Source organism: Pieris rapae, chromosome 3, assembly GCF_905147795.1.
Source record: "Pieris rapae chromosome 3, ilPieRapa1.1, whole genome shotgun sequence".
NCBI classification, from domain to species: domain Eukaryota; kingdom Metazoa; phylum Arthropoda; class Insecta; order Lepidoptera; family Pieridae; genus Pieris; species Pieris rapae.
Genome location: NC_059511.1, coordinates 5,793,468 through 5,812,183, shown reverse-complemented (window position 1 = coordinate 5,812,183; position 18,716 = coordinate 5,793,468). Strand labels below are relative to the sequence as shown.

At 30.9% G+C, this 18,716-nt stretch overlaps 1 protein-coding gene and 1 long non-coding RNA gene across 3 annotated transcripts; both read right to left on the bottom strand.

The window, feature by feature from the left end:
• Nucleotides 1-4,321: 4,321 nt before the first annotated feature.
• On the bottom strand, nucleotides 4,322-17,665 carry LOC110993199. 2 transcript variants are annotated; one of them, XM_022259351.2, is made up of 7 exons: nucleotides 17,590-17,665; nucleotides 16,753-17,072; nucleotides 11,302-11,543; nucleotides 9,906-9,994; nucleotides 8,760-8,944; nucleotides 7,186-7,328; nucleotides 4,322-5,470 (listed from the first exon to the last, which is right to left on the bottom strand). In XM_022259351.2, exons 2-7 carry the CDS (start codon nucleotides 16,821-16,823, stop codon nucleotides 5,298-5,300), a joined length of 903 nt encoding a protein of 300 aa, XP_022115043.2. In that variant the 5' UTR covers nucleotides 16,824-17,072; nucleotides 17,590-17,665; the 3' UTR covers nucleotides 4,322-5,297. The 2 variants fall into 2 exon arrangements, with proteins under 2 accessions (XP_022115043.2, XP_022115044.2); XM_022259352.2 differs by lacking the exons at nucleotides 16,753-17,072; nucleotides 17,590-17,665 and adding an exon at nucleotides 12,306-12,456.
• On the bottom strand, nucleotides 14,495-16,085 carry LOC123690673. Its single transcript, XR_006751276.1, has 2 exons — nucleotides 15,508-16,085; nucleotides 14,495-15,069 (listed from the first exon to the last, which is right to left on the bottom strand). It is a non-coding gene; the product is annotated as an uncharacterized LOC123690673 (long non-coding RNA).
• Nucleotides 17,666-18,716: the final 1,051 nt, after the last annotated feature.

Genomic DNA, 18,716 nt, shown 5'->3' with positions numbered 1-18,716 from the left:
GTTCAATAACTTGTCAGTATGATATGGTGCCTTTAATTTGTAGGTATGCAAATCACATTTACTACTTTTATAGACCAGTAGAGTTACCATATTGTTGCCAAGTCTTTGGCCGAAATTGATGAATGGAATTATATATACGATTTATTTATCATAACTGAACAAATGCTATTTAAGTAAACTGCCTTTGATATTATCTATACTACTGTAGGTAAATATTGTTGGTGATTGCTTTATTGATACTTTATCATATTTATTACTTTGATCATATAATGCCGAAGTGGAATTCGATGTGTAGATATCGTCATTCGAAGGTAATGACAAAACATTACTCTTCTTACATCAAGCAGTTATTGTATCACAAAGACATTTCAACTCGAAGACATTATATAAATTTCAGATACTTTTTTACTGGCCGTATACATTCAAAGAGAAATTATAAAGGCGACAAAGGAAGTCAGGGAAAATGGCAACGTGTTCTATCTACATCGTAACGAAATTAACTATCCCTGTAGCCCGAAGGTACTTAGGAATATAAGCGTTATTACGGTAAATTCAATTTTTTCGCGACACAGACACTAGTAAAGGCAATCCTAATTTATTTACTTAGCAATGTATTATTTTTTAATTATTTAGGACCTACCAACTAACATTGGGTTTTTGTTAGGTTCTAGACCATAGTCGGCGTTTAAATAAATCCTATTTATTAATATAACATACCAAATCATTTTCACCATTAAATGTTTATTTAAATATATTAAGAAAACAACTTAGTAGAAATAAAGAATGTAGTTTAAAAAAAAGAAATAATAATACAAACATATACAAATATTAAAGAACAAAATAGCGTTTTCGGTCACCCGTGACATCTAGATATAGCAACAATGGCTTGTTTCTCCGATCTAGAGAAATTCACCCATGTACTATAAAATATACTAGTTACGTTATTAAAAAATAAAGCTTCTAAACTATTACACAAGTTCCCACTTTGGACACTAAGTGAATTAAAATATTTCATCAAGATAGTAAAAACAGCGCGCTACGAAATCTGCTGGGAAATCAGAAGTAGGAGCCTAGGTTCATTGTGTCGTACCCTGGGTAAACATGTCTCCCAAATTAGTGTGCCTACTTAATGAATTTCGTGATATTTAGAAACTCTAGTGGGTACAATCAATTTCTCAATCTTTTTTATGTTATAACCTTGATATACAGATTCCGTAATTAAAACTATACCATAATTACAAAAACAAAAAAAATCCATATTATTAAGTATACGTATAGTAATCTAATAAATACATAAACCCAACTACGAATAGTGTTAACTATAACCTAGCATTGTACACTTAAATTATTGAAGAATATAAACTCTACAGAAAGAGGAATTATAGCAAGTTGAAAAGATTTCACATCCATTTTCCTCTGGCATCGACAATGTTTCCCCAGCTACGTTGACTTTCAGTTTGTTGAATGAATAACGACTACAACTTCTCTTATTAACTACCACCCATATTTATTCGTTGTACCGTATATTATCAAACCTAATATGTACGTAAAGGTTATACGCGAATTTGGACGATGGACAAATTCAATACATCTCTGTAACTAATTTATAAAACAGTTTAAAAACAAGTAGTATTGTCTTTTATTAACATAACTTTTACACATTTAAAGAAAAACACTTTTTTACGGATTATAGTTAGGTATTATTGTATTTAAACTTATAATTATTTAAACATAATTTTAAATTTAACCGACGTTTTGCGTGCTTTACAGCGTGCGTGGTCACGGTGACTGAAGACAAAGGTGTTAAATGTCAAAAAGTGTGAGAGCTGTAGAAAATGTTGTATTATCTGTATTTATTTCCCCGTAGTTGGTATCGACTAAAAGATAAATTTTTTGGATTGTTTGTGTTGGGATTTTAATTTGGGTATTATTGGATCCCAGGTTTTTGATAATTTTAGGTAATTTTATTTATTTTTTAATTTAAAAGTATTTTTATTTTATTTTTTTTATTTTAGGCGTGTTTTTTGATTTCAACGGCTTCGCGTACCAATCTTGGGAAGAATCTTTTTTCTTTCGCAAGTACTTTGGGTTGGTCAAAGCGTATGTAGTGATTAGGAAATACATATTATGTAAGTGTGCAATATTTATGTGCAGTAATATAAACAATAAATATTTTTTAGTGGTTATAAATATTTAATTATGGAACTTAGAAATATTTATCATAATAATTGTAATCGCAACGGTTAAATTGCAGGTACGTTAACGGGTTATTACAATTACGTTCGTGCTACCTAATCTACTCCGTTGTAGCTGTCCTATCTAAAATGCATATAAAACAAATGTGTAATATAAAACTTTCATGCTTGTATTTACAAATAAATAGGTCAATAAAGCAAGTAAACAAACATTTTCCACAAAGAAATTATTGTAAGCAAAAAATTTAATGGCTCAATAAGCGTCTTAATAAAACCATGGTAATTATGAGATTAGAGTACTAAATGAACAAAAAGGGGTATGGAGAAGGACATTAATCATTAGAACTCTAAAACTTATAACTATAATGTCCAGTTAGTTTATTAGCGTACTGTTTATACTATTAATAGCTATCAATTATACTGGGATTGTCAATTAAATCAGGGAGAAGCGGCTTAATCCGGGTCGGACGCAGGACACAATTATTCATCAGCAGTATAAAGCCGGTTAATCCGACAATATTGACCGGGTTCGTGGCATCGCTGCGAGGGCCTAGGCATACTCTTATCATAATTTTGATGTTCGTAAGTAAGGTAAGTACATTTTCAGCGACTGTACATCATAACACCCTTAAAAAGAAAATTTACTATCCTAGCTACTTTTAGACAATCTACCTGATTCGTGTTATTCGTTGGCCTCCTGTCCGTTTGCCCCCTGTTCTATAAAAAAAAACATTGCACGCCCATTTGTATCTTTAAATCGAAAATTGTCATAAATGAAATTTTGATGCATTAAAACTATTTATTACTTTGTAAGTCACTGCCACCACCTTAATAGTTATCAACAACGTTAAATAAAGGCCTAAAGTGCTTCCATACATAAATCTAAATATTTTGAAAAAAGGCAAGGCAACCCACAGACTCAGAGTTTGTTATTACTGTAATCACTGACCCATGAGACCAAGACTTGGCGAAGGCGTTCTAAAGGTTTTAAAACAAAGTAAAAATAATTACATCCCAAAAGAGAATCAATGGTATATTCTGCCGAATTAATTACAAATACTCCACAATCGATATGTTTATTAAAATACACAAAATCATTAATATCAGACATCTCTCTCAGTTCACTGAAGTTTCGTACTGATAAATAAAAGATTACTTAAAGTCTAGACCAAGGCTTTCTGGCTAATGGCTTTAAAAATATTTCATTTCTGGAATTGTTTCGAGTCAGAAATGCGCCAAGTGACAGTTAAACTGATGTGTTCTGTTGTGGGAAAGGCAAGTGTACATTTATTAAATGTCTTCTTTAAAGTGAATGAGTCGTTTTGTAAACTAGATTATTATTGTCGAGTTAAATTTCCACGAACAAAGTATGACGCAAGACGAATAACGATGTTTTCTGATATGAATATTACTTTAATAATGTCAGATATATTATATTTTCAAGGGACACAAAGTTTCATACGAATATGAAGTTCTCATAGTAGTTTGAATACAAATTAGATTTGTATTTAACACATGTCCTATATTGTTTCTTTTTAGTAAGAAGTGTAGGTCGAAACGAGTTTATATAATTTGGAATAATATAGTCTTATGTTTTTTCCATATAAATTATTGTGTTTGGGTAATAGAAATTCGACTTTTAATTTTTTATGTGTTTAATACTGATAGTGAGTTTTAATTGTTTTAATGTAATTTTCTGTATAGTAGTTTTCACTTGGGCGACAAAAAGTTTTCACTTAATAATCCTAGCTGTTCTCTTGTATAGGTATAATTTCAAAAATTCAAATAGCTCTCTGTAGTCCTCTTATATTGTGATTTTAATTTTATAGGAGCGATTGTTCTAAAATACGTATTTGTATTGCAAATATTTGATTTAGATAAGTTTTGCATGTTCTCTCATAGCTTGAAAGTCTATATGTCCATTGTTGTCCGAATCTATTATATATTCGGCTAGTGCTTTGTATAAGTAGCAGAGTTTTAAGAGGTTTTAAGTTAATTTGGCACTTATGCAATCATGTTGCATCATCATAATACTATTAATTGTTGGATGCGATATTATAGAGATAGAGTTTCTCAGGTCGTTAATGATGACAGGAGAGGGCTATCTAATAGAAATAAAATAAAAATTGAAGAGAGAAATTTATTAAACCTAGAAATACATTTCTTATTATTTCCGGAATAGCCTATCTGCTCATGATAATACACACACAACAAAGATAAATATGAACCAATTCAAAATCTAAAATTCAATGACAAAAATTTTAAAACGTTGGATTAATGCAATTAAAGTTGTCTTTGAATTTTAGTCTGAATTCGCGTCACTTTAGATGTTTTAAATTCGGTCAAAGGCGGTTTAATTACTGAGATTGTCTCCATTTACCAGACGATTGCCATCAGACAAATCCATTCAACTTATCGAAGTGATTTTCATACAAAAATATGTACCTTAATAATTGATCACAGTCAAAACATACTGCCTATATTTAGCTTAAGATGTACATTCAATGAATTCTGGTGAATCTAACATAGTAACATGGAAATGATTTTAATCCTTAGATTAATGGAATTCGTGGAATATCGAATTCCAGTCATTATATTTTAATGTTAGCTTATGTCATACATTTAATACTACACTCTATAAACTGTATAAAGGAAATTGATTAGTTAAGTAATATGGTCTATTTTCCATTTTGTTCATGTTCATGAATACTGTTAGATAAAATGCGAGACAAATATCGATCAAATTTTAACAAAATTTCTGTTTACAAACATAAACGTTCAAAGCTTAACTTTACTAATTAATTTCAATTAAAAATACTTTAATTCTAAATCTATGCTGAATATTGTTCAAGGTGAAATACAAAAAAATCAGCCCCATATTCTGTATATGTAATCCACAAACTCACTTCACACAAGGGAATTTAAATCAAAATCAGCACAGATACAATCAACCACAGAATTATAAGATCGAAAAATTTATATAACTGTATTCAACGAATATTTCATTTAATAAGTTCACATAACAATAGACTTTTTAAAACTACCGGAATCAATCAGGTCAATTCATTACATCAAATAATTACACCATTAAATTCTTTAAGCTTACATAGATGTCGGCGACCAAAAATTCATTTCACGTAGCTCCGAAGGTTTTGCACGGAACGCTTGGGACGATTTGGGAGATTTGGAAGGGTTAGACGTTTCGCTGAATATCTTCGGCTCCTTAGTTTTCGGTGAGGGGCCCAAATTTTCGACGGACTCTGCGAGTGTGACAGCTATAACAATAGAAACAAAATGTTTATAAAAACGCAATATACCATTCAAAATTCGTGTCACTAAAACAAATAAAATTTTAATTATTGTAGCTCTAAAGACTAGTCATACATTTTTGTTACTTAATACCTTATGATTTCATAGGTATGAAATAATAAAAATTTATGGCAACCAAAGCATCATATGTTCAGAAATAAATATGGTTGTTTGTTAAAATCTGTATAGATTCAAGAGCAGTCTTGTAGTGGCTTCAGCATACGACTCTCTTCCCTATGGCCGTAGGTTCGAACCCCGGCTGTGCAAGAGACTTTGTCTTTGTGCGGATCTAAAACTTGTTCGTAGAAGGAAAACTTCGTGAGGAAACCAGTATGCTTTAGAATCAAAAAGTATAGCCTATTAATAATGAACACGGAAGAGATAAATCTAAGGCCCAGATATAAAAAGTTGTAGCGCCATATATAGACCCATCACTGAGTTTATAATTAAATGAATGTTACCTTGCTCATAGTAGTTAGTAGAATATTTTTAAATTCTAGAAAAATTTAATCGCAGTACATACTCATAGTAACAAATTTCTTGATTTAAATCCAGATATGCATTAATTCAGTAGGCTGATAAGATATTGCTTAAATATTATCTACCAATTGAAATAATCTTTATGATATACTTTACGTGAGTAATAATAGTTATTATGATTATCAATTCTAATGCAACAACTTCTAATTTTCCACTACTTCAATGTAAAATAATAGCACTATACTCTGATTTTGAATTTCGTAGAATTCTGATAGCTATCATTTTATGACATGTCAGAGATAACAAGCATTTTTTGGCCAGGCACATTTTTCAATTTCAATACGAGTCTGGGCATCTGAGTCTATACATACATTATATTTGTTAGTGATTGTATCCATTTTATTAAGTGCGGTGCTCCACAATTAAAGTAGTTTAACCGCGAGTGATAATTACACCCCTTTTCATCACAAACAATAAAAAACACACAAGTAAAGATAACATTTTTTTTAAAGTTTTACGAAACCGGGAGGCAGTGATGCCAGCTAAAGAATAAAATAGACTAATTTAAGTTCATTCGATATATTGTCTGTGATATAATATTTGTTATTTTTGAATTAGGTCACATTAGTAAGTAAATTTTTAGATTTACCTTTTTGTATGTAAAACATAAAAAATACGTAGAATTGTATTTTTATTGGCCTCAAATTTGTGCCTTTTTCGGTGGATTTTTTTTATTAGCAACACTTATGGAATGTCAGAATTCTACGGAATGAAAAATCAGAGCATAGCTTTTATGGATGGGATTCGGCAGAAAGTTTTGGTTCTTAAACACAATATCTTATAATTGACTTTCCTAATATTTAGTTAAGCAATGTTAGCTGCAGGTTAGATTTTTCACGTAACTAAACATAATTTAAGGTCACATGCTGCTTGCAAAGGTTGCAAAAAAGCAACGTTTTGTCAAACCATATTAATAATTAAAAACAACACCCATAAAGTAGATAAAAAACAAAAATTGCCTTTATTAAGTAAATAGTCTTAAATCTACATTTTAGTACATCCCTTTTAAGTTCTAGAACCTGTGTTAGGGATGAACGCTCTTTCCTATATGTTGATACTTAATCTACTTAACAAAGTTCTATGAACAAAACAGTGTACTAAAATAGGTAATCAAATAAATAACAGATGTTCGATAACTTACAATGTAATCTATTTTCCACTATATCCTCTTCAGCGAGCGTTGAAGTGGACGTGGTGAGGTCTTTCTTAAAGCCCATAAGTGCCATCGTCAGCCATGACCGACCGTGGACATCCTCCACTGGTTCGTAAGGAGAAGTGAAATATCTGAAATAAATAATTTATTGTTATTTATATCAGAACTTTTTTTTAAATTTACTTCAGACAATTTGTTTATATGATCGTAAGGTCAAGAAAGTCCGTTCACATTTAAATTTGGGTTTAATAGTATGTAATTAATTATGTAATGTGTGAGTGAATTTTTGTAATTTATGTAACTAATTGTACCAATATTCTAGCAAATAAACGATTTGATTTAATTTGAAAAATTTATAGAGCTCGTTTATTAATGTAAGCACTTTGAAATAGTTTCTTTTAAATACAAAACATAAGAAGCAATCGCAAAATAGTAGAATTAATTCTATTAATTAAAATTCGGGAAACGGAAAAATTTACTACTAAAAAATAACAGTAATATCCAACCACTATACAAATATAGTACAATAATCTGACCACCTATCTACTTGAAACATGATAACTATGATACCTATATTAGTCATTTTGAAAACAAAAACAAACCGTGAGATAACTGTACATTGTTAACTAAATAACAAGTCATTGATCTAAGAAAGATTATAAACTTGCTGACCGCGCCCTCTTTTTTATCATTCGTTTATTTACTTTAATTACGATACATAAAGTTGGGATTTATAAATTAATAAAACTAAAAGGAGTTAGAATTAAAAAGAAACGTGTTTGATACGAATCATGTATAGTCAAAGTCAAAATTCATTTATTCATATTCATTATACGTAACATAATGTACACTTATGAACGTCAAAAAAAAAGAAATATTAAATGAATCTAATTTTACATTTACTATAACTTTAACAAATCAAAATAAACGAAATACACCCTCGAATAGTATTTCATTTACCTACTTAATGTACGTTCGCTATCTATATATATGTATAAGATCAATAAATAGTGTTAAATTTAAATATCACAAAGTGTACACCATACATATTGTGTCTTTTAAGCATTCAAAAATCTTGGCACCAACGCCAATCTTTATACCGCTTATAGATAACAATATATGGATTTGTAAGGATTTTTACGTACGTATGAGATACTAGATACTGCCTTTTTTGCAACGGAATATTTTGTTTTTCGTTACAAGAAGAAAACTTAAAATTGTAAATACAACTTAGTTTATATGGATGCATAACCAATCAAACAAAACCACAATAATGATCCGTAGCTAAAGCTTAAAGATTGATTTACACATTTTATGACAAACATTTATTGATCTATTTGATATTGCCTCAATTTTATTTAAAACACAGCATTTATTTTTTCATTATGAAGGGGGCTTAAAAAATAAATACACGAAACTTGAAAACTGGCAGTAAATGTAAAATAGAAGCATTTTTTTGACGTTCATAAGTGTGCAGGTGTACAGTGTTACCTACATAAATAAATGATTTTTGAATTTGAAATACCATGTAGTTTGAAAATCTTCGTTAGTGCTGCACATACCTGTTATTATACATCTTGCGACGGCTGTTAGGGCTAGAAGGTGGAGAGTGCATGGGCGTCGTTGGAAGGCTTTTGCTGCCACGCCGGGCCATCAAGTTGTATCGAGATGTATCCTGTCCATCATCAGATGGAGATGCCACAGTGAAGCCGCGCGGCCCGCGAGTAGATATCATTTGATTCGCGACCTGCAACCATGACTCTTCATTATTGACCGCATTAAAATTTCCTTTTAATGACGCTTTAACATTGACTCATACGATTTAAAATAGGACTTTAATATCGATTCAGTAGTCATACAAGTAACGCAGCGGTTATTAAGTAAAATGTACCATTTTAATTGTGTTCTTCCTGATATAACAACTATATCCAATGGCGCACTGGTATTAGAAATAGAACAAAGCGCTCGGAAGTACCGTGAGTGCTATAATTGAACTATGTACATTCACAATTGCATTCAGGTCGTCTGACGTATTGCAATGCACCAACGCCGCGCGTGAACCGATCAAACATATTAAGCGGTATTTTTTTAAATTTTAAACACAATTAGGTTTGTTTAACTGATGCAAGAATTAAGTTAATTTAATTTATACATTTTAGGTTAACATTAAAAGAGCGTTGACACAATTTATTATCATTGAATTTCTTTTTCATTGTTGATAAAATAAATATAAATACTAACGTGTACCCTAGATATTTAAATTCATCTGGAAAGGGAACACATTTTTTCACGCGACCTCTCAATGACAATCGGCTAACCTTGGCCACATAGATTGCGTCACAAGCATGGACTTACATAACAAAGATTACAAATGCATTCCGAGAATCATTTACGAGTATAAATGCTTTTCAAAGTTTAATTGTTACTTTCAAACCATGCCTTGTTTAAAAATTACGTTCAGTCGTGATACATTGTTTTTTTATGTTTAAAATTAACATATATGTATATTATTTTAAATAATATTAAATAAAGTACATAAATATTATCAACGGGTTAATACATTTTTATTTTTAGATACGTTAAAACATTATTCATAGCTTCTATTACTATTTCACTTCGGCCCTGCTTCTAATACAGAAACTCGTTAGCCGTTCATAGAATGCTTGCAACACATCGAAGGTAGCGCATAAATTAACCGCATATCTCACCTTGAGCACTGAGGTGCCGCAAGCCGCTCCTTCGCCTTTGAAGCCATCGTCTGTACCAGCCGGTTTGGGCTTTAAATTCAATGGGTTAGCTGAAATAGAGAGAACGCTTTAAGTAATTGACCACCTACCGACTACATCCTGAACACGAAATCTTCAAATCCGAAATCTTTTGACGTATACGTATTACGTAATCTCTAAAATTAATCCACTCCAATTGACTTCGTTTTCAAAAAAAACACGTACAAACGACTATTTATAAGTCACTCGTTGAATTCAATTACTAAAACTTTACTTTCTGAATCAATTTATTAACGTATTATAGAAGTCATCGTAAGTTTCCAGATTTTTTAAATAAAAAAAAATCAAATTTGTATGAGACAGACAGTGTTTATTATACTTTTTCTTATACTTCATTTAACATTCTTTACTTAGCCTGTTTGCATAGTGTTCTGTAAACTTTGTGACCGTTTTTACAAACTGGACAAAACTAGAATTCAAAATGTCACGGAAGACAAGCCCACAAACGCTTATTAGTCAGACCGACCGGTTCCAATGTTTCTTTGTTAATAACATTTAAGGGGCTATATTATTATTTTCAATATTCTCACAAAACTCTACAGAATAGTGCATTAAAAAATAAAATACGTTTATTTTGGAACATAAGATCATCAAGGTATTCTCATTCCACGTCATTAAATTTGAACCTGTGGGCTCAAACTCTAACTCATCGGCAAAGAAGACAGAGGGTGTAGGCCGAGAGAAAAACCAGCGTAAAAAACTCTCGGTACCTACTCTTTAAAAAAAGCAAATCATCAAACAATGCTTATTTTAAAACAAATATAGCTTGCCCAGAACTAGGCCCAGGCCCTTTTATCAACTACATAATCGCTAACTTTACAGTAAGCCTTTTTACACAGCTTTTCTTTAATATATTCTGTCCACCATATCTGTAAGTAAACAGAACCCAGATCTAGGTTTGCTATTATAAGAGTTTCGAAAAACTAATTAACATTCATAGCATAGCAAAGTGTATTACCTAATCTATCCTCAACATAGATATATCTTCTTAAGAGCAACGAATTAACATGCATTACTTCTTTTTTGTTCCTAATAAATATACACATTACAATATCATATCAATATTATTGATCATATCCAGCTTGTATGACGATTATAGTTTGCTAATATGATTTGTTTTTGTTTACGCTTGGCATGTTATTAGTAAGTGAATATGTACATAATATTGTGACGTAAGAATTATATATAAGGTACATATCTTAGAATGTAAAGTTTGAATACTTTATATTTTTTGTTTTTATTAACAAAAAAGCTATTTACATTAACCGATAATGCTATCTTTAGTGATATAAAGTCGACCTTAGATATGTAAAAGTACCTGCTGTATTGATGGGTGCTATTCCATGTAAGACATCCTGGCACGGCTTAGTATGTTTAGACCAGTCCTTCTCTTTAATTTTGTTAAAAGACACCGAAATGTCCCTTTGCTGTTCTTGAATAACCTTTGGTAGATCATCGTTAAGCTTCGGCTTGCCAAACAATGCATCTGTTTTTGGATATCGAATGTAGAAAAATGAATCTTCAGGCGCTGGCGGTGAGGTTGAAAATGGCTCGAATTCTCTGGAAACAAAACAATCGCGTCATCGTCTGGAAAATGGCTGTACAATCTGTCTCAGATTTATGAATCCGTTTCATAATCATTTTTCAATCTTATAGGAGAGTAGATGAGCCTGCTGTGCCTGACACAAGCTGTCGACTTTTTGGATCTAAGGCAACCTGTTTCCTCACGATATTTTCCTACTACGTTCTAGCGAATGTTAAATACGAACATAGAAAGAAAGTCCATTGGTGCACAGCGGGGGATCGAACCTATGACATCTGGGATGAGAGACCCACGCTGACGCCACTAGACCAACTCCGCTCACTGAATTATTTAAAGACACAGCCAACCTCATTTGATAAGTTTTACTGACGTAACAATGATTAGTTGTTCCATTTTCCTAAATTATTAATTATCAAAACACTAATAGTGGAACAGTTTCATCTAAATTAACTAATGGTCTTAAATGCATACAGAAGTATACGCATAATATATTTCTGTTGCAGTACGACAAACAACAAATCACAATGATATCATAAATACTTGTTACGATGTATTTTGCTAGAACCATTCAAAGATTCTCTATGTAAAATGTGTTCTATAAGATGTGATTTTGTTGTAGGTGTTCACAGGGATAATAATTGTATACGTTTAAAATTAACTTTAAAGCTAGCTAGTCTCTCAACCAATACACAAAAAATTACCCATGGAATTGTATAGTATACACCCTCCTGCGCATTACTTGAATTCGGTTAAAAAGGAACTAAACTTATATTACTTACAATATTAAGTTGTTGTAATTATTTAATTTCGTTATCAAATTATTTCGTTTCATTGCTATACAGAATCTGCTTCTTTAACGTAAATAACTCTGGAACTGACGTACGTTGACTGAACACTATTAATGAGCGAGATATCTTTATGTCGACTAGGCATTATAATTTGTAATTATTTGCACTACGTACGATTTTATCGAGATAGCGTTTCAAGTAGCAAAACAAAAATAACGCGTGACGTCACGATGCCTAGCCAATCGTATCGGTTGATAGGCGCACTCCCTCGACAGAGAAAGTTCGACTGAAGACGTCACTGCTTAAGGTCAAAGATAAAATTCTATTTAAAGTACAAGAAGTTTTTAAATATGCAATGAAACATTAAAGCACATCTTGGCACAGGAAAATATACAAACGTGCTAACGTGCCAAGAAATGAACTGCTAAGAATATTACTCAGAATGAGTGCTTTTGTTTATGTATAGCTTACATTCGATCTTTTAGTTTGTAAGTAGTTGTATTCTTACAATTGAGTCTTTATGGATTATTTAATAAATATTTTATATTAGTTTAGCAAATTAAACAGAGCAGGTATAATTCACAAATGATAAGCCAGAGGGGTGACTTTATCAGTGTTAATGTAATGAATAATATTTATATTTTTGCTTTTTTAAAGTCTGTTACTAAGCTGTAAAATGATATATCACTGAGGCTTGCCATATATGTTTGCATTAATAAAGATAAATATGCTAAATTACAGTGTAAAAAATAAATAATCTGTTGATTTTCTATATGCTTATATAATAATAAAATAATGTTAGTCGATCAATTAAAATGAGTATAAAAACAAAGGTTCTAAAGGTCATAAAATTGCCTCGAACAAGAAAGGTACGGGCCATTCTCTACTAACTGGAAACTTGTCTATTGACAGTTGTCCTAACCTTTTTTTTTCTAAAAAATAAAAATATAATATGTTAAGTCGATAGATAGTTATAATATATAAATATTTAAACAAGAAACCATCGTAATTTTCCCTTATTTTTCGAATTATAAGCAATTTTGTGAAAAAACGCGGCAGAGGACTGTTTTACCACCCAGAGGACTGTTTTATCTACCAGTTTAAGTCAATGTTTATATGAATAAAATCACAATATTAGTTATTAAATGTAATCAAATAAATTATCTTCTTTATTAAATACTGTATCACATACAGAAATATTTATATTTATTAGGAAGAAATTGCGAGTTTCGCTCTCTGAGTAACAAATTAAAATAATTATATAATCAAAATTAAACTTAGGTACTAAGAATCAGCCTTGTTTACTTATCAATGCAGACTTATTTCTCAAAAACAGGTACAGGTATATTAAAATAATAAAATATTCGTTTCCCTTTTAGGGCAATATCTGGGTTTGGCAACTTCTTTAATACTTGGTCAAAGGACACATCAGAAACATCATTTTCATCGACTCTGAACGTGTGTCCTTTGTCATCACAAATTTTTAAGAAGCTTACTGTTAGTTCGCCTTCTTCCATATCTATCTTATTAATTACTGCAGCATAACAATATTCAGTGTTTCTTACAAGAAATTTAACCAAGACGTAATCACCGATGGTGTAATTCTGTTGGTTAATTGAACTAGGTCCAGCTAGTGCAGCGTCGTCGTCGGTCTTCATTGTGGGATCCTGTGAGTTGTCCATGTTTTCATTTTCAGAGTCTGTGTAAATATCATCTACGTTAAGTTTTGTCTTGTTTTTGTACTGTAACGCTCCTTAATTAAAATGCTGGCACTCGTCTTCACAATTGCAACTTAAACTTTTCATTATGAGTTTAGCGCATCTTGGAGCTGATTCCAGAGGACTTCTTAATATTTCAGCCTTTATTTGATGTATTTTTAGAGTGCCATTAAAGTCTGTCTAAGTCTAAGTCTGCTGTTGTCATCATTTTCATAAAAGATTCGTACAGTTTTTATGCAATCAGATGAAATTTTGTCTTTGCGAGTCTGAAGCTTAGGTACTAAAACTGATTGACGTGCTGCTCTTTGCTTCGCCATAACTTGTACTTGTGAATTAGTTTACCGGACAAGACTTTTCCGAAAATTTGTTTTTCTTGGCAGGTTATTAAATTAGAGTAGTTTTCTTTCAGCTGTGCATTCAACACTTCACCGAATAGCGCCTTTTTGACTACTTCTCTGCGAGTTACTGGCGAATCACACATTTTGATAAGTTTAGTGTTAGGTGTGTCTACATTTTCCTTTGTCTTAGCTTTTTCCATACGTTCTAATCTCTTCCTATACTTCTCGGATTTTTTTTTGTAATACTCGATCTTTTTGTCTTTATCCTTTATAATTTTGTCACGTTTCTTTCTCGCATTACTTGCATCACTTCGTGGAGTGGTCATAGGACTCATAGGTAGTATTGATGGAGAGACAGAACATTGAGTAGGAGGAGAACCCTCGGTTTCGGGCGTATTTTGTCGTACAAAATTGTTTGTAATTTCTTTCAAAGCTTTTTTTTTTGAGCGATAGGTAGCACAGTGCTCTCTCCACTCTTTAGTCACAGCTTTGTGTTCACGTCGACTCATATCTTTAACTAGCTTTCTTGTGCCTTTTTCCTTCTTCCTTTGGTAGTTTCGTCGTTCTTTTTCCTTCAATTGCTCTCTTTTTACAGGGTCATTTTTTAGCCGTTGATATCTTAACCTTTCAGCAATTCTTTTCTGCTTTTTTATTTCTTCTTTGGTTTTAGGTTTCTTCTTTGGTGGCATTGCGTCAATACTAAAACAATAAAATAAACTTTCAAAATTGAATTTAAAACGGTAGGGTTTAAAAACAGGAAGTTATTAGGTACATATTATTGTATATTTCAAAATCCATAATAATAGAAAACAAGACCTGAATGAGCGTGGCATGCCTTTGTAAGAAAGAAAGAAGCTATCGACAAACAGTAGGTTAGTGCATACTATAAGGAATATTAATAAAATACACGGACGTCAAATAAAACAGTTCTCTGTTACATTGAACAGTTCTCTGTGTTATAAATTTCCAGAGGACTGTTGCACAGAGGACTGTTATTTTTACGTAAAAATGTCATACCACGTATGAGTTTAAATATATAACTTCATAACACTGAGATAGCTTTAAATTATCACATTTAGCAATTTTTTGTTAAATAAATATAATTATAACACATAAAACACCGTTAAATAGACTTACCAGAGGAATGTTCACTCAACACTACAGAGACGTGGCTACCATACTGACGCGGAGTTGTCACTGCGCAAAATGGCGGCGATTTGTTTAGCATGGCGACCGAGCAAACTTCACACTGTTATCGTTCGGTTTCAAGGGCAATGTAACCAGAATTGTCTTTAATATTTTTGTGGCGCGACATTCAAATTATGACACAGGACTGTTCAAAAAATGTCTGGACAAAATTCGAACACTAGTTTTTAGTACTAAAAAATTATCTAGAATAATAATTGTTTTTTGTTCACATGCATCAAATATTCTTTATGTTTTTATAGTGTTCAAAGATTTACTTTTTTAAATAGAACTTAGAAAAACCGAACCGACTCATACTCGATCCGGAATTAGGACATAACAGAGGACTGTTTTTAGTGGCCTTTAGACCGAATTTATGAAATGATTATGATTCTAAATATTGATTAAGCTTGACTCCTTAAGTAACAGGTTTTATATTATGTGTTTTAATAAATATAGCTATGCATTAATATAGCCAAAGTAAAAAAAAAATGCTTGGACCATGATTTTCCTGTTAGCAGAGAAAGGCCCGTACACATATTAAATCATTATAAATAATAGAAAGTGTATAAGCCTTGATTCATAAATCACTGATTGTATTAAAAATGGACAACCTGAATATCGGAGTGATAAAAAGAAAATGTCAAATAAAGATTGATAGTTCAAGAGAAAAACAAACTGTATTTTATACTATACTGCAGTAAATCTAAGGTAAACAACAAAGGTAATGATTTGATGTTATTTATTAGCAGTAACATGAGTTTAAATTTTATGAGTCAAAGGAGAAAAACCATTTTCTCTTAAAATTATTATTATTAAGATAAATCTTAATATAATTACCATAATTCTATATATGCATTATTATTACATTTGTAATGCATAATCTTAGAGCATTATATGCTGTAAGATGTTATTATTTATTATAACAACGTTCTATGGTACAAACAATATGTTAATAAGCAATTTTATTAAGTTATTCAGTAGTTTTAAATAATCCGATGCAATTGACAATAAGTTACAACAGGCATGATCCATAAATGTCATATATATTTAAATAGTATTTCTCATGTGACCAAGCAAGCTATAAAATTAAAAGTTTCTCAGGTCTAACCAAGTTTGGAGAACGAGATTTAAGTGAATTTGTTATATAGGCTCTTTGATTAATTTAAAAACAATGAAAGCATGAAAACTACTTACTTGGCTGGTTTTGTTTTCATCCACACTGGTAAAGTAAAGCCATCATGAATTTCAGGGTCACTTGAAGCCATTATTGAAAGAAATATATAAACTCAGAAACTATAGCACTTTTCAAAAGCAACAATCGTCTAATATACTAAGCAATATGTCTATGTATATTTTATCTTGAGCAGAATTGATAAGACAGGTTTAAGTATGACATTAAAGTAATATAATAAAATATATATTTATGATAAAATAATACAGTAAAAAATCTAATAGGGCACTCAAGAAACTCTTTGAGATGCACTTGATTTTAAACAGAGAGTTGAGGAAGGCATCTGAAACAAAAATTAAATGATACTGTATAAACATGTAAAACTTAACAACTTCAAATTATATGAATAATGTTAGTAACACTATGTTTCATAACAGCCAAAGTTAAGCTTGAAAAACATTTTTTTACTTTCAGCTAATCAAATGATGTGTCAAATATATATCTAAAGTATATAGTGACGAAAATATTGTTTAAAAAATATTAGTATGTATATTATATATAACCATACATTCTTAAACTCTATGTTGCTATTTAGAAATTATATATAGGGATTGCTCAAGAACTCATCTTGCAGAGCAATACCACTACGAGGAACTGTAAATAGAACGAAATGAGGTATATACATTCCACATTGCTCTGAACAGTTAAGTAAACTGCGACCTTAATGTTTGATGTTTGTAAGGAATAATGAAAGATACGTAATTAACGAAGTCCTTCACATGACAATTGATTGCTGAATCCAATTCATTATAATGTACTTAATAATTATTTAACATTATTAATACTAAAATAATACTCACTGTTACACTTGTATCAATACTAAAAGTCATTTTAAAACAATTAGAAACTTGCATCGAAGTCGATTCAGTACAGTATAGGGATGGCGATCTGAGATCGATTAATCGAAGAATCGATTTTTCGAGCAGAAAATATCGATTTTTTAAATCGATATGAAGTACTGTGTCGATTCACTGAATCGATATATCACCCTTGAAAATCGACATTCGATTTTCAAGGGTATGTTTTGGTATAAACCATACAATTATTTGCATTTAGTTGAATGTGCCTGAATTATAAGAGTGCTGCCGGTTAAAGAGTTAACTACTCATAAACTCGCGAGATGGCTGTATGTTTAGTATCCTTTACTCGCCTCTCTTTAATAAAAAAGTTACGTTTGTAGTCTTTGACTTTATGTATTTATAATCTGTGACGATTGATATTGCATTATTCATTTGTTGTTGTCGTTTAATGAATACTGTTATTAGCGTAATATAAGTATTTTCATGATTGATTTTCATCAGATTTTCATGTAGTGTTTGTTGCGAAATAATAACTAATTGAGAGTAGGTAAGTAAATAAGTAAAGCGCTTCTTATTTTTTACTTTGACGCTATTATTATCAGTTTGTTCTGTTAGTTGTGATTATCATTTAAATTTACTTTTACACAGGAATAATCAGCATTGAAATAACTAATAAGTAATATGTGGAATTCTTATTGATGGAAGTGTTCATACTTCATTCACGATTACTTTATGTCCAATTATCTATTTAACGTCAAAGCATCAAATTATTCATCTTGTTTACAGAAAAAATAGTAAAGCTCCCATTATCATTTTAAAAATAAACTATCGCTTTTACTGTAATTTTATTTTTTTAACTCTTACCTTATTTTTTACTTTTTTGCAATCAATAAAAACCATCAGTATATAAATACTTATTTTTTGTTATAGTTGCTCTTATAGTTTGATACGGTAATAAAAATAATTGTTATTTTTGAATTCCCTGATTTTATTGATAAGATATCGTTAATTGCAATATTAATCTTGTTTTTAGTAAAATTGATACAAATTTACATTGTAAACGCAAACTTGAAAAAAAGATCGATTTTTTAAGAATCGATTTTGTAGGCCTCGATTTTTTCGTGAAT

Coding starts and splice junctions, on each gene's coding strand:
- LOC110993199 (XM_022259351.2), bottom strand. CDS start 16,823: ATGGCTTCAAGTGACCCTGAAATTCATGATGGCTTTACTTTACCAGTG. Junction 11,544..16,752: donor ATGAAAACAAAACCAGCCAA/GTAAGTAGTTTT, acceptor TTTTGTTTCCAG/AGAATTCGAGCCATTTTCAA. Junction 9,995..11,301: donor AGCACCCATCAATACAGCAG/GTACTTTTACAT, acceptor TCTCTATTTCAG/CTAACCCATTGAATTTAAAG.